The 13,868-nt window shown below is 39.0% G+C and overlaps 1 protein-coding gene across 1 annotated transcript in view; it reads right to left on the bottom strand.

Annotated features, from left to right (window-relative positions):
- The window catches only part of WLS (Wnt ligand secretion mediator), a 39,097-nt gene extending 33,710 nt beyond the window's left edge, over positions 1-5,387 (bottom strand). Inside the window, exon 1 of the mRNA XM_081948274.1 lies at positions 5,084-5,387. Within this exon, the coding sequence (XP_081804400.1) occupies positions 5,084-5,189 (106 nt within the window). The 5' untranslated portion in view covers positions 5,190-5,387. The remainder of the gene's footprint in view (positions 1-5,083) is intronic.
- Positions 5,388-13,868: the final 8,481 nt, after the last annotated feature.

Raw genomic sequence — 13,868 nt, 5'->3', positions numbered from 1 at the left:
TATAGCCGAAAACCAATTATTTAAATTTCATAGTGTAACTATCTGACCTTCAAAAGGGGGGATGTTTGCTAATTGGCTCATTGCAGCAAAACATGCTTGGGCCTTGCCTAAGCCTTTCTTTTGTCAATTTTTACTTTTGAAAAGCCATGTGTCTTGCTACTGCAGCCAGGCTATTAAATCAGTTCACAAATAGGTCTAAATAAAAATGATGAGCCCATAGTATTCAAAGCAAAGAAAGCCCAGCTCTGAAATAGAAGCCAATTTTTATAGCTGAGCTTAAAATGTTTGATTTTCAGGTAACAACTGGAACATTGAAACCATTTCTATAGATAGAAAGCATTTATCATTTCAGAGGTAGATTTCTGCACATGTATCACATTTATGCCTTGAAGGAATGCCAAAGCATCTCTGGTATGTGCATGTAAGCTTTCATCTTAATAGAGACATCACAAAAGTTAGATTTTTAGTTCCAGACAAGCCCAAAGGAATTCTTTGATAGTGAATTCTCTCCTAAATGAATCATAAACCTTAATCCAGGCAGAGAACTTTAATTTAAATGAGGTTATTGTTCTCAGAATTTACATTTGCTTTAGATTTATTTTCCAACATGGTTATCATCATTTTGGCATCCTAGCCTCTTTATCATGACAATTACTTATTTGAGATAAAGCAGTTAATGAAGCTGCCATGTCAAAGGCCTCATAGCTGCAAGTTTTTAAATCTAAATCTGCAAGCTGTTTCTGAACACTGGCATTTGCTAGTGAGATCTTAATCTACATCTTCACAGCAGGAAATCTTTTTTTTAAAAAAACAAGTAGCAATAACATTTTAGGTTCAAATTCAGGAATCTTTTTTTCTAATCTTTATGCATATTTCTAGACAACCTCAAAGAGAAGGATCGCACATAAAAATTAAGCAATAAAGCAGTTCACTGCAGAAAGTGCACCCTTTCTGACTGTAAACAAAAAGACAAAACCAAATTCAAATAATATGGGTATAATGCAATCTATGTTCTATCCCACATCTTATAATACATTTGCCTTCATGATGAGCTAGAATTTGATACCAGCAAGTGATTCTCTTTGGCCTTCCCAGCCATGGGAGTGGTTAAATAATTATGGACTTTCTTTTCATAATGTTTTTACTATGATACTTCTCCCAAAGAAGCCAGAAATAAGATGCCAAGTTCCCAGCTCAATCTTAGTAGAAATGGAATAAAGCAAGAAGGTTGGAGGTTATGAAAACAGCAGCTGCTTCTGTGGTTAACTATTTCCACTGTTATTTTCCAAGCTCTTCAGATATATTGGATCCCAATTCCCATAATGCCTGGCCACCATGGCTATTACAGTTTAACAAATCAGCAGGTGCTAGACAGACAAAACATACTGTATGTCACAACCACCATCTTTAAATATAGGAGACCACCAAATGATATTCAGATCTGAAATGTAATACATTCCTGTTCACCACTACAGCTTAAACACATTCGTGGCATGTTTCACAATAAATTATTCCACAGTAAACAATTGTTGTTACATTAAATTATGAGCAAACCACATATCTAATAGTGATAATCGCCAGTTACCTTGTGGTAAGATGGGGGATCAATAAATTTAATAAAATAACCATTTGGATATAAGATCATCAATAAGTTATAGAGTAGTATCATTAAATGTCCCATAACTGCAGATTCTGAAAAGTATCTCTAGGGAAAGATTAATAGAGAAATACATTTGTGTCAATTCATGTAAGGGTGCAAATTGGCAGTATGAATTAAAATGTCATTCATTTCAAATATTCCACATAGCTGGCTCAATAACTATATTTCTGTGCAAGGCAGACTTATTGGGTTAGGAATGTGCCATGTAAAAGTATGTCCTTCTCCCTCTGCAACTAATATGAGATTTCCTAGCTTCTCTGAATTCTCCTTCAAGTTGAGCTCAACTCCTGATGTCTTCATGGACACTGTGATATCCAAATAGTAAGCTGTGGTTTGAGCGTTCCCTGAAAATAAGTATTCACTAATCATCATAATAAGCTGCAATTTAAAAGTGAGGGAATTTCATATTGCATTGGAAGTATATGGGTACCACGTACATGCCAGATCTTTAAAAAAGAAACTGGATTAGAAATGGAATGTCTAAATTAGTGTTTAGATACATGTTAAACAGACAAAAGCAAGACCAACAATTTTAATTAATCAGTTCTGGAAATCACATCAAAATAGCGGGATCCATTACTTCAAAATATAATTATTATTTTTTAAAAACCATAACTGTCCATACCACATCACATTTACAACATTGACCAGCAACATGAATTCCAAAGTACCCATTGGGATATTTATATCCTGGTCTATAAAGTAATATGCTTAGGTAATTTGATCATTGACAGATCTAAAAATCAATGATTAATTGGTTACCTTTTTCCACAGAGAGTTGCAAAGATAATAAATCTTCATATTGATGACTATTATGAATATGGATTTTTCAGTAATGGAAGCCTCACTGTAGTTTCTTGCCAAGGAAGGCTTACCAAATCTGCTCACTCATCTTCTTTAGAAGACAGATCAACACTGTTTTTCTTTTATTTGCAAAGATCTGGGACTGGATGGATAACTGCTGTTTCATTTATCAACTGCCAATTTTTGTAAACTTAATTGCAGAAAAATATGCTTTCCCAACAGCTTTCACTGCCTTTAAATTTGACTATATTGATTCATAAACTGCCATGAAAACCTACCTAGTACAAAAGCAAACAGAACTTTAAAAAAAGCCTACTTCATCTATTTAAAATGCTTAATTGAACCAAGCTTGTCTTTGAAAAAGATGATGTAATAATAGGAACACATTTTTTGGATGACTCCATATACCACAGAAAAGACAGCTATTGCTTTTTCAAGCTTCAGCTATGACTGTGTTGTAGCCGTATATAGTAAAAGCTTCTATGATTTGGATATAACACTCAATACAGATTTCGCAATGCATTATGGGACATCACAGCAGGAAGTCTGAATACCATATGATTTTGAGTTTATTTATACCATGGGAAAAGAAAAAGGCACGCACACCTGCACATTAAAAAAAACACACACACACAGAAGTCACTACTGGAAGTTCTTTCAAAAATATCCAACCATTATATTTACCAAAAAAATGTGCACTCCCGCACACACCCCAACACAAGGAATCTCTTTAAGGCACTGTACTGTTTCCCAAAGATTAAATTCAGTTGTATAAAATGAAGTGCTTTAAAAGTGACTTATAACTTAATACTCCAAGACATTTTATCTGCAAAGCTCAATATTCAAAAGAACCACAAACATGCAGATGAATAAATGCAATCTCTATGCATTTCAGAAACATGCAAAATCTGAGTATCAAAACAACACTCTTGCTTCAAAGTAACACAATGCATTAGGATACAGTAGATTTTTCCCCTATCCTAAATTATGCCTAGGTAAAATGACTGCACAATCAAATGCACAGTGCAAGCATGCTAGTCTGGTCTGAGACAAAAAGCTGGCTGAGATGTGTTGCAACATGCTGTTTGCCCATTACAGCTGGTTTCTTGATGTCTGGCAGACTCACACGGTCTAGTCTTAGAAAAATCTTAGCAGTATGCAAAGACCTGATAGCATGCAAAGAATTTCACACTGATAAAGAACAATACCAAAACAGATGTAAATCACCCTTAACATTTACATCACAAAACCTTTCAATTGAAGGCCATGCATTTAAGTGTTATCATAAAATAGAACATTTCCCATTTTTCCTGAGAATATTCCTGGGGAAGCTATTTCTCCTTTTCCCATGAACTGGCATTGTTTCTCTAGTGGTATTTAATTTAAAACCAACAGAGACCTATTATTTGTGAAACAAATGAAGCCCATCCAGCATATATGTGTTGTAGCTATTTTATCTATGACATACCGAATTGAATGATTGTCTAAGACTAGAAAGTGAATGACAAAATAGTGGCTCTGAGTCCAAACTGCAAAAAAAAAAAAAAAGGATTAACTAGTCAACATTGTGGCTAGCATAGATTTCATTTGTTTTAGGACTTCTATATAGAGGAATTTTAAGACCTGCATGGGCCTTGAAACTGGGGCAATAAAAGGCTTTACATGTTTGAAGGAAAAGAATTAAGATTCCCTTTCCTGTATCCTTAGGTTGTGTTCTCACATTCCTCATTCTCATGAAGTAATCTATTAAGATTTATGTTTTATTTTCGTTCAAGGCAGCCAGCAGCGTAGGTTATGTAGCTGGGAGGGAGAAAGAAACTACCCTCAAAATCACAATGTACATTTCTGAAGCTTTCTCCTCAATAGAGTCTTCACAGAGGAAGTCCAGGCAACATCAAAAGAAGCCACAAGACTTTCAGTGGGAAGGGATAGGGAATTAAAAAGTCAAAAGCAAAACTCTTCTCTCTCCCTGGAGGGGGAAGGCATCCCTGACTCTTTCCTCCTGCGCTTCCTCCTCCCATTCTGCTAAACCCTTCCCCGCCCTTAAGAGTCTGAAATCCAATCTAAAGAGAGGCTGCCTGGGGAAAATCACGCAGGGCTCCAGAGAAAAAAAAAGGAAGAAAGCAAAGACCCATTAAGTGGGATACAATGCCGGAACATGCCTTTCGTGGGCTGGAGCAGTTCCATTTTTTCTTTGAAGGAAATTAGGGTCCTTCTTGCAGCCGACTTGGAGAAAAGTCGGATTGGGGGGGGGGGGGAGAAATAAAGAGACCGATCAACTTTTCCACACCAAGGGGTTTAAATCAACTGAGTCGCCATGCTTAGAGGATCGTCCTGCCGTTTGTTTCCGTGAAGCAGATCCTCAAGCCATGGCAAACCTCTCTCTGTCCTAAACTTTTTCGACGCCTCCCTGCTTTCCTTTGCTTGCGGCCCTCGACCGCAGTGGTCACAAAGAGGCCCGTGGCGCGCTGTTTTCTTAACCACAATAGCAGGGCAAATGAGATCATAGAAGCAAGCCAGGGATACAGTAACAAGTATCCAAACAGACAAGGGGTGAAGCCCGAGTCGGAGAAAGACGAGGAAGAAGAGAGAAAAAAAGTTTGCTTTTGGAACACTTACCGATCAGACCCCCGACTAGAAAGGCGACGACTTGGAAAATCAGCAAGATCCCGCCAACAATGCAGAGCTTTTTGGTGCTCATGTTCTCGATAATTGCCCCAGCCATTTTTGCAGTGCTTTCTCTCCTGCACTCTATGCGGCGGCGGCGGCTGTAAAAGTTAAAGCTGCAAAGGGATGGGAAGGAAGTGGGGAACCTCAGCACTGATTGCCCGGGAAAGCCCGGACCTGCCTCCCTCCGTACCGAGAGCTGTGATTGTAGCCGGCCCTCGAGTGCATGTGGCTGCTTTAAAGGAGCAGGAAAACGAATCACATGATACCTCCCTCCCTCCCCCTCCTCTCTCCCCTTCTCTCTCCCCGAGCTATTCAACGGCAATTGGTGTCAGTCTCACATAGCAGTGGGGGAAAGCCGAAAAAAAAAAGGTTGCTTAAATTAACAACGTGAAGAGAGATGGATGGATTCCCATAACTCGAGAAGATATCGCAATTTTTTCCCCCTAGGTCCTCATCTAGTGAATTCTGGAATGATAGTCACGAGATAACGTGTTGAAAAGGTCTAAAAGATTTTGGAAAAATAGAGGCAGGGACGATGAAAGCGATTTTACCATTTTATTTTTAAGGCGCTGGAGGTGGGAAATACTTTGAAACTTTTCTCTCTGGTCAACTGCTTTTCATTTCCTTAAAAAAAAAAAGATCTGTTTTTCAGAAGCTTGCGTTAAGGCAAAAATCATCCCTGTTAACTATTTACAATTTAGAAGCCTGAAGAGTAGTGAACGAAACTAATATCCACTCATTCAACTTAAACTATAAGAAATCTAAATGTCTGGGAAGCACTTGCTGGACAATGTCATATCCGGGATAAACGAGGCAACAATGCTTGCCTAAAGTCTCAGATTTCAGTGCTGGCATCCTCTATATCACTCCTGCCTGTCTCTAATATATAAAAAAGGCTTATTTGAGGAGATGTGGTTTTCGGAAATTAAGAGATAGGCAATTTAAAAAATATTTACAATGCCCTTCAGATTAAAAAAAAAAATCCGGGGGTCGATTTAACGTGGGTGGTACACTTTACTTCAATGCAGAAATGATCATTGATAGATTATTATTGTGATCTGAAGGGCATTGTAACCTAGTTATAATATACAGGTTAATGCTACGTTTAGTTTTCATTCAACATAAATATTAGATCTACATTCACTTGAGCAAGTGAGTTTTCTTTTGAAAGTTTGAGCCAATGGGGAACGGAATAAGCACCCTTTACTGAAATGTCTCTAATATAATCAGGCCAAAACTATCTTGAGTCCATTCTTGCGTTTCTTTGCCTTGTCTTACACATTCTTATTCATTGATGTAATTTCTGGAAAGCCAGTTGCATTACAACTAGGATTCAGAAATCTTGTCTAGTTGTCCTGTTTCTCTCTCATCTTGCCACAAAATGCTTGTTCTATGATCAATAGAGTAGGTCTTTTTATGTATTCCGAGTTTGCCGATTCCATTCCAGAGTTTTTGATCTGGAAAGGCATATATGTCTGAGCCCTTCCTTCCCTTGGGATGCGTGGGGCTGAGATGCAATCTGCCTACAACCTAAATTTATCCAGTTACTATGATTTTAAATGGGATCGTTTTATCCTGCAGTGCTTTTATGTATGTATGTATGTATGTATGTATGTATGTATGTATGTATGTTTCCACCTTTTTTATATAACCCTCACTTCTTAAAAACTTAAGTAAAATCAATTTATATATTTAACACAGTGTCACATAACTGGAACCCAGCCCTCTATCTAAACATGAATATAAATAGAAGGTGGAAGAATCCGGGTACAAAACCTTTCAATACCGACTTCATGAATTGTTTTTATTCCTCAGTGCCGTATGTGATTTTAATTCTACTGAATTAAATAAGGGTTTTATTTAAAAAATTCAAATTTAAATTGTATTTATAGCTCCAGGTAAGCATGTTATTTGCTTACGTGGAAAAGCATGCTTACCTGGAACTAGAAATACAATTTATAAGCATATTTTTCCACACAAGTATATCCCACTTAATATAAGAGGACTGGATATCCAGGGAAGTATGGATAAGCTTGCAATCTTAAAATATATGGAGACCTAATCAAGCAGAATAAATATTAATTTTGACAACTATTCTGCTCAAACTGTACTTATGTATCAACTGTTTTTAAATATGGTCATACTGGGGGTAACATTTCTTCTCAGAGAACCTCTGAATTTGTACAGAAGCTCTAAAGTAAAATTTCTGTATATTTAATTGTTAATATAAATTGATTAAAGCTCCAGAAAATTACCGTTTCTTTTAAAGTGATCGCATTAGTTCAACACTTGGTAATAAACAAAAGTACTTACTTCAGAGATTATAGTAAGACAAGATTTTAGCTACAGTTGAATAAAGCACATTGACAAGTGCATACATTGCATTAAACAAAAATGTGACCTGTAAAATAGAAGGGCTTAATGCATACAACATGCTAAATCAGTACGAAGCAAACTACATTGGTTTTTTTCAAGATTATAGTCTAAATCCAAGAGGATCAAAATTACTAAAGCTAAGTTAAAATAACATTCATAAGATTCCTGCTGCAAATACGTTGTAAAATTTCTATGTTAAGATTACCAACTATTCAGGAAAAAAATGCAGCCAGGCCTGCTTTTTCTTGTCTTAGTAACTTACCTCCAAAAGTCAGCAGAAGCTTCTCAGAGTAGGAAGATAAGCACAATCTCTTATAAATGTGTGTTATTGATGATATAGGACTAGAGCAGTGGTTCCCAAACTTTTTCAGTCCACCGCTCCCTTGGTGTTACAAACTGATCCTCAGTGCCCCCCCATCCAGTGGTGGAATTCAATTTTTTTTTTACTACCGGTTCTGTGGGCATGGCTTGGTGGGCATGGCTGCGGGGTCATGCGACTGGGCGGTTTGCACGATGGAGGGAAGATAGTAACAGTAAAATTCTAAACTGTAACAATTAATTGCACATTTATTCGAAAATCCAATTTAAAAACCTTTTTTAGTTAATGCTAATTCAACAAAATAGTTGAACATGATCCAATAATACCAGGTTTTCAAAGTCTTGATAGTCATTTATCAAGAATCTTAGTAACTTAGTAAACTCAGTAAAATTTAGTAACTACTTCACTGTTCAGTAAATTCTTAATGTGAGGGATGAGCTTGATGAAGTGATACCAGTTTTCCAATGTCTGGTTTTAAGTCACTTAGTAGGAGTCTTAAATCACCACGTTCAGTAAACTGAATGCTAGGCTCAGCTGTGCAAGGGAGAGCCCAGACGGAGGGAAATAGTTTAGAAAAAAAGAAAACCTTTTCCCCCTCCTCCTGGCTGCTCTGTTGCCCCCCTCCCCCGCCCTAGTTTTTAAATCGAATGCTAGGCTCAGTTCTGCAAGAGAGAGCCCAGAGGGAGGGAAATAGTTTGGGAAAAGAATAGGCTGAGGTGTGGGGGAGGTAGCTAGAATAGAAGCGAAGGAAGACTCACAGGGCAGAGATCTGCTGGGCTGTGTGGTTGAGATAAGTGAGGGAACCAGGGAGCAGCAGCAGCAGCACCTGTGCCTCTAGGCAGGCGAGGTACGAAAAGGAGTGAGTGGGAGGGGCGGGAGGTGAGGGCGGAACCAGTCAGTGGCAATGTTCCCTCTAATTTTTTTTCAGTGTGAGCAGAAAAGTATAGTGTTTGAGTGGCACATTTTTACGCCTGAGCAGCACCTGAATTTTTTTCACAGATGTCACCTAAGACAACAACAAAATCAGTATTATTTGAAACTCAAAGTTATGTTTATTCAAGGTACCCGCTTAATTAAAAGTGTTATATAGTATCACTTAACAACGTTCCTGCTTAGCAACCAAAATGTTGGGTCAGAAACTCTGGCATTGAAGCATGCAAGTCTTAAAGCTATCAAGTTGCAAGACCCTTGCACCCCTAACCCTTTAGAAAAAAACCCCAGGGTCTTCAAACCTGACAGCTTGAAGACTTGTGGACTTCAACTCCCAGAATTCCTCCTCCAGTCATGTTGCGGCGACGTCATCTGCGTGGATCTGCTCCATCTTCGGTTTTTTTCACAGGGGCAGGGCTGCCGCTGAAGATGCCGACGACGAGCCCTTGCCACCACCAGAATAACAGCTGCCTCCTCCTCCTCCTCCTCAAACAGCACCACCACATTTGGAGTGAAGCCGCCAAAGCTCCCGCTGGTGCCCCTGCCCGTGGCAGCAGCGGCGGCGCGTCCCCCTCCACTCGGAGCACCTGAGCTGGGCACCGCATTACCCCTACTGCCTCCTCCTCCTACGCCATGCTTTTGAGAAGCCATGAGGCCTTTTTCCCCTGCTCCCGCCCCCTCCGCCGCCTTCCTACTGGCTCCCGCGGCCTCATGGCTCCTCAAAAGCACAGCAGAGGAGGAGGGGGCAGGGGTAACACGGGGCTCAGCTCAGGTGCTCCGAGGGGGAGGCACCGCTACCATGGGCGGGGGCACCGGCGGGAGCTTTGAAAAGGCTTTGGGGGTTTATTTTCGCCACAGCACCGGGTGCAAGCAGCTAGGATTGGCCGCCCACAAAGGACCTCCCTGGGCTTGCTTTCCTGAACTCAGTCGCCCCGCGTTCATCAAAACAATTCCAGGGAGGTCCTTTGCGGGTGGCCAGTTCTAGCCGCCTGCAAAGGACCTCCGGCGCTTGTGACAGTACAAAACACTGTGCAGCAGTTGGAAACTGCTGCACGGTGTTTTCTTGCCACCTGCGCGGCCGCGCAGCCGCGCACCTTAGAGGGAACAGTGGTCAGTGGTGCATTTTACCAGTTCTCTGAACTGCCCATAATTTGTCCTACCATTCAGGAGAACCGGTCAGAACCGGCTGAATTTCACCCCTGCTGGAAGTGCTCAGCTGACTGGTGGCCAACAGAGCCCCAGGCAGAATTGTGCCCTGCGAGGGGGGCCACCTCCACCACTCCTCTGCCACCTCCCTTGCTTCTTAACTCCCCCTGCTGCCCTCCCTTGCCTCTTAGCACCCCCCTAAGTCATCCCACCGCCCCCCAGATGGCGGTACCACCCACTTTGGGAACCACTGGACTAGAGGGTGGAATCTGTCCTGGTTTCGTCTGGATGAAATTTGTAGGCAGCCTTTTCTAGTCAAAATGCATATGTAATAAATAAATACCTACTCCTTCATATTGTTTGCAAAGGACACTGACTTATTAAACTATCTTCACAATATTTTGAACAAAACAATGACTTTTAAAAATGAAAGATGATTTCATTAACAATCTTATATTCAGACACAGAGAAAAAGGAGAACAAATGTTTATCTGGGCAATGAACTCACGTAACATAATCCACCTACAAAAGTTGGCTATTATTAAGTTACATTTACTGGCTACTTCACATTCAGCAATAGTTCTTGATATACGCTATATGATGATCTGGGAAACTGTAGGAAATCCATATACATTCATATCTTAAATGTTTAAGATCTTTAGCTTAGACATAATAAAAACATTTTTATTCTGAAACAGCCAGCCCAATTGCATTCCCTAGTTTTTTGCCTATTTTAAAAATACATTAAATGAAAATTAAAACAGTTAGTAAAGCATAGTACTTTCACTAGCCAGCAGCCAAGACACATTCTTCATACACTGTCAGAGATAATACACTTTTGAAGTGGTCAGATATTAACAAAAGCAGCTGCTATAACCAGAACCATGCTGCCATTCATTTATAATATTTCCAGAAAAAAACTGGATAGTTGCTAAACCAAACAATTAGCTTGTTGATCTGATCCAGAAACAAATTGTAATTTTATTATGTACATGTGTTGAAGGGGAAAAAAATCTCACTCAAGTCCAGTTCGACCACTAGTGACTTGATGATATACCGATGTAATTTTTCTTAATTTGTCACAGCCTTTTTTCAGGATATTTTAAAACTTCCAGTCTAGACTAAAACTTTCAGATTTCTTAGTGGTCTCCTATCCTAGTATTAATTAGGTCTGATTATACTTTTGAAATCAAGACTGCTTAGGTGCTGCCACATAACTGGGTACCTATATAAGGGCTGAGTATGTTTAAATGATGGTTCTAAAGATGTATTTTAGCAGATAGCAAACATAGGTTATTACTGTTACTCATTAAAGCAGTCTCCTTTTTGTCAGTTTTCCATATGAACCATGACAAAAGTAATGTTTCTGTGACAAGAATCAACTTGCATGGAAGCCTGGAAAAAGAGGACCTGTTTAATAGATAACATTAAGAAACTGTTCGTGCAAAGTCAAAATGATTTATCCTGCATCAGTTCTCCTGCATATGTAAACAGATACTTGTGGTTCAGCCTTACGGTTAACTTGACTATAGTTTTTGTAAATAATAGAATAATAATTCATTACATTTGTATGATACTGAGGCCTATCTCAGCAATCAAATACTATATGAATGTGTGTGTGTGTGTATTTGTTTTTGTAGATTTCTCCCTTTTCCAGCACCTTAAAGCTACAGGACATGAAATTAATTTTGAAGGAACCAGGTTAATCTCCAAAACATAACACTTCAACAAGAGAATAATTATGGAAGCTATCGAAATAGAGAAACACCCCCACAACATGAATAAGCATGACAATACTTCCTGTCTACCAGACATTTGGAAACCAGCCCTAGTCAACAAACAAGTCCCACCCACCACCCAGGCCGTTACAACACGAAACAACAATAGACATACAGCCAGCACCAATCAGCACCAATCTACCAATCATGATACAACCACACAACCAATCATTCCACTTACTGAAACAAAGCCAGCACTCCACACCCCCCCACCAAGATTTATAGACAGACGGCAGCTCCGATCACACTTTAAGCCCAAAATCCAGCCTGAAGATGGCGAATGAGACCTCGCTGAAACATTGCCAGGACAATCTCAATCTTACACGGGAAAAGACCCGAATACAACAAGACAAGCATACCTACACCCGTGAAAATCTCCGAATATATATATATCCATTAATCTGTGTATCTTAGATGCCAAAATACATCCACAAAAATGATTGGTTTACAAGTAAATGTTTATGGTGATTTTTTGCATTGCTGTATTTTTAGGAGTAAATACTGGCAATATTATAGATCTACAAATAATATTTTCATGCTAGCTTAGTAAATAATATTCTTCCAATATTAAAAGAGCCTGGAGGATCTCACTTTGGTAGAAAAGCTGCTTTTCCCAAACAGGTGTCATCTACTTGTGCAGAACTTCCAAAATTTCCAGGCAGCAAATGTGATCTTGCTGGCTTGGAAATCTGGGAGTTATAATCAAGGAAATCTTAAGGTGAACAGATTAGGAAAGATTGGTCTAGCTCAGGGGTGTCCAAACCTGGGAACTTTATGACTTGTGGACTTCAACTCCCAGAATTCCCCAGACAGCATGACAGATAGGTCTCAGGTTGAACTTTAACTAACTTATATAAACTAGATTCTTTCTTTATGCTAACTAACATCAATCAAACATATTACAGCTTACTGGGCTATGTAAACCATACTTTATAGCTGGCCCAAATATTTAAAAAAACCATCCAACTCAACCCAGGTTACTGATTGTTCCTAACTTGGGGGTGGGGATTTAATGTTATCAGCTGGGTTGTGGTTACTTTTCTAAGTTGATCACAGTAAACAAAGTGTGGTGTGGTCCCTTGCTGCATAGATAATGCCCCCTCCCCCCTCTCTCATATTAAACATCCTGGAATAAAAAATGTTCAATAGCCATAAAATTTGGAACGTATCTCTTGTTTCCTCATTCACTATCTTTATCATCTGCTGTATAAATTTTGCTTCATTGCAGCTAATGCGGGTAACTGAAAGAGGGCAAGAAGGGGGAAAAATCAATTTTCAGAATAAGCATCAGGCAAGCTCAAAAACCTGCCTCATTTACTTGCTGAACCTATGAAAGTCAAAGCTCAATCCAAGTTTAATATAGTCCTCTTTAAAAAAAAAAATCTAAACTTTCATTTTTTTTAGAAAGAGCCCAATACATTGAAGAAATCAAATATGACTAACATATATCTGGACAACTTAATAAATTATCGAGTAGCTTGCAACTGAACTACAAAGATTTTGGTTTTTTTGACTGGTCAATAATTAAATGCCCCCATCCAGTGGTATATAATTTTATTGGTATATAAAAAAGTCAAAACAAAACATGTTTTGAGGGGAGGAGTATCAGAGGGAAGGGAAGAGAAACAGAGAAATCATAATGCACATAGTAATATGATTTCCTTGCAAAAGAGAAAAGTATTGTTTTAATTAAGAGAAATAAATTCATTTTAAATTTTGCAGAACAGCCAATTATATGGTAAAACTGAAAACATAAGTCATAACTTAATTCACAAACTAAATGAAGCATGCTAGACAAAACTACAGTCTTCTTCCTTGACATTCTTTGACCTTTCCTGGCACAACAAAAAATGCAGTGAAATGAGTTTTCAAACTCTCCCCCACCCCCCCGACTGATAATACAGTCTTAAGAGAGCGCATATCAGGAAGTGTTACAGGATTTCACAGTGTGGGCATGCATTTCTTTGGCATGGTTTGAAATACATTGCTCTGCTGCCAAGAAATAAATGCTCTGTGAAGGAATGCCCTGTGAGAGGCAGTCTAGAAGGATAATAACATGAACACCCCCTACTGCTAAGAATATGAATCATCCATTTCAAGGCTTTGTGCATTTTGCTCTATCTACACTGCCAATATGGATTTGCCTTTCTACCTCTTCTCACAGATTCCTCCAAGACAGAAACAT

Source organism: Natrix helvetica (genome assembly GCF_964273705.1).
Source record: "Natrix helvetica genome assembly, chromosome: 3".
Lineage (NCBI taxonomy): Eukaryota > Metazoa > Chordata > Lepidosauria > Squamata > Natricidae > Natrix > Natrix helvetica.
Note: the sequence above shows the minus strand (reverse complement) of the source record. Positions and strands in the feature narration are given on the sequence as shown.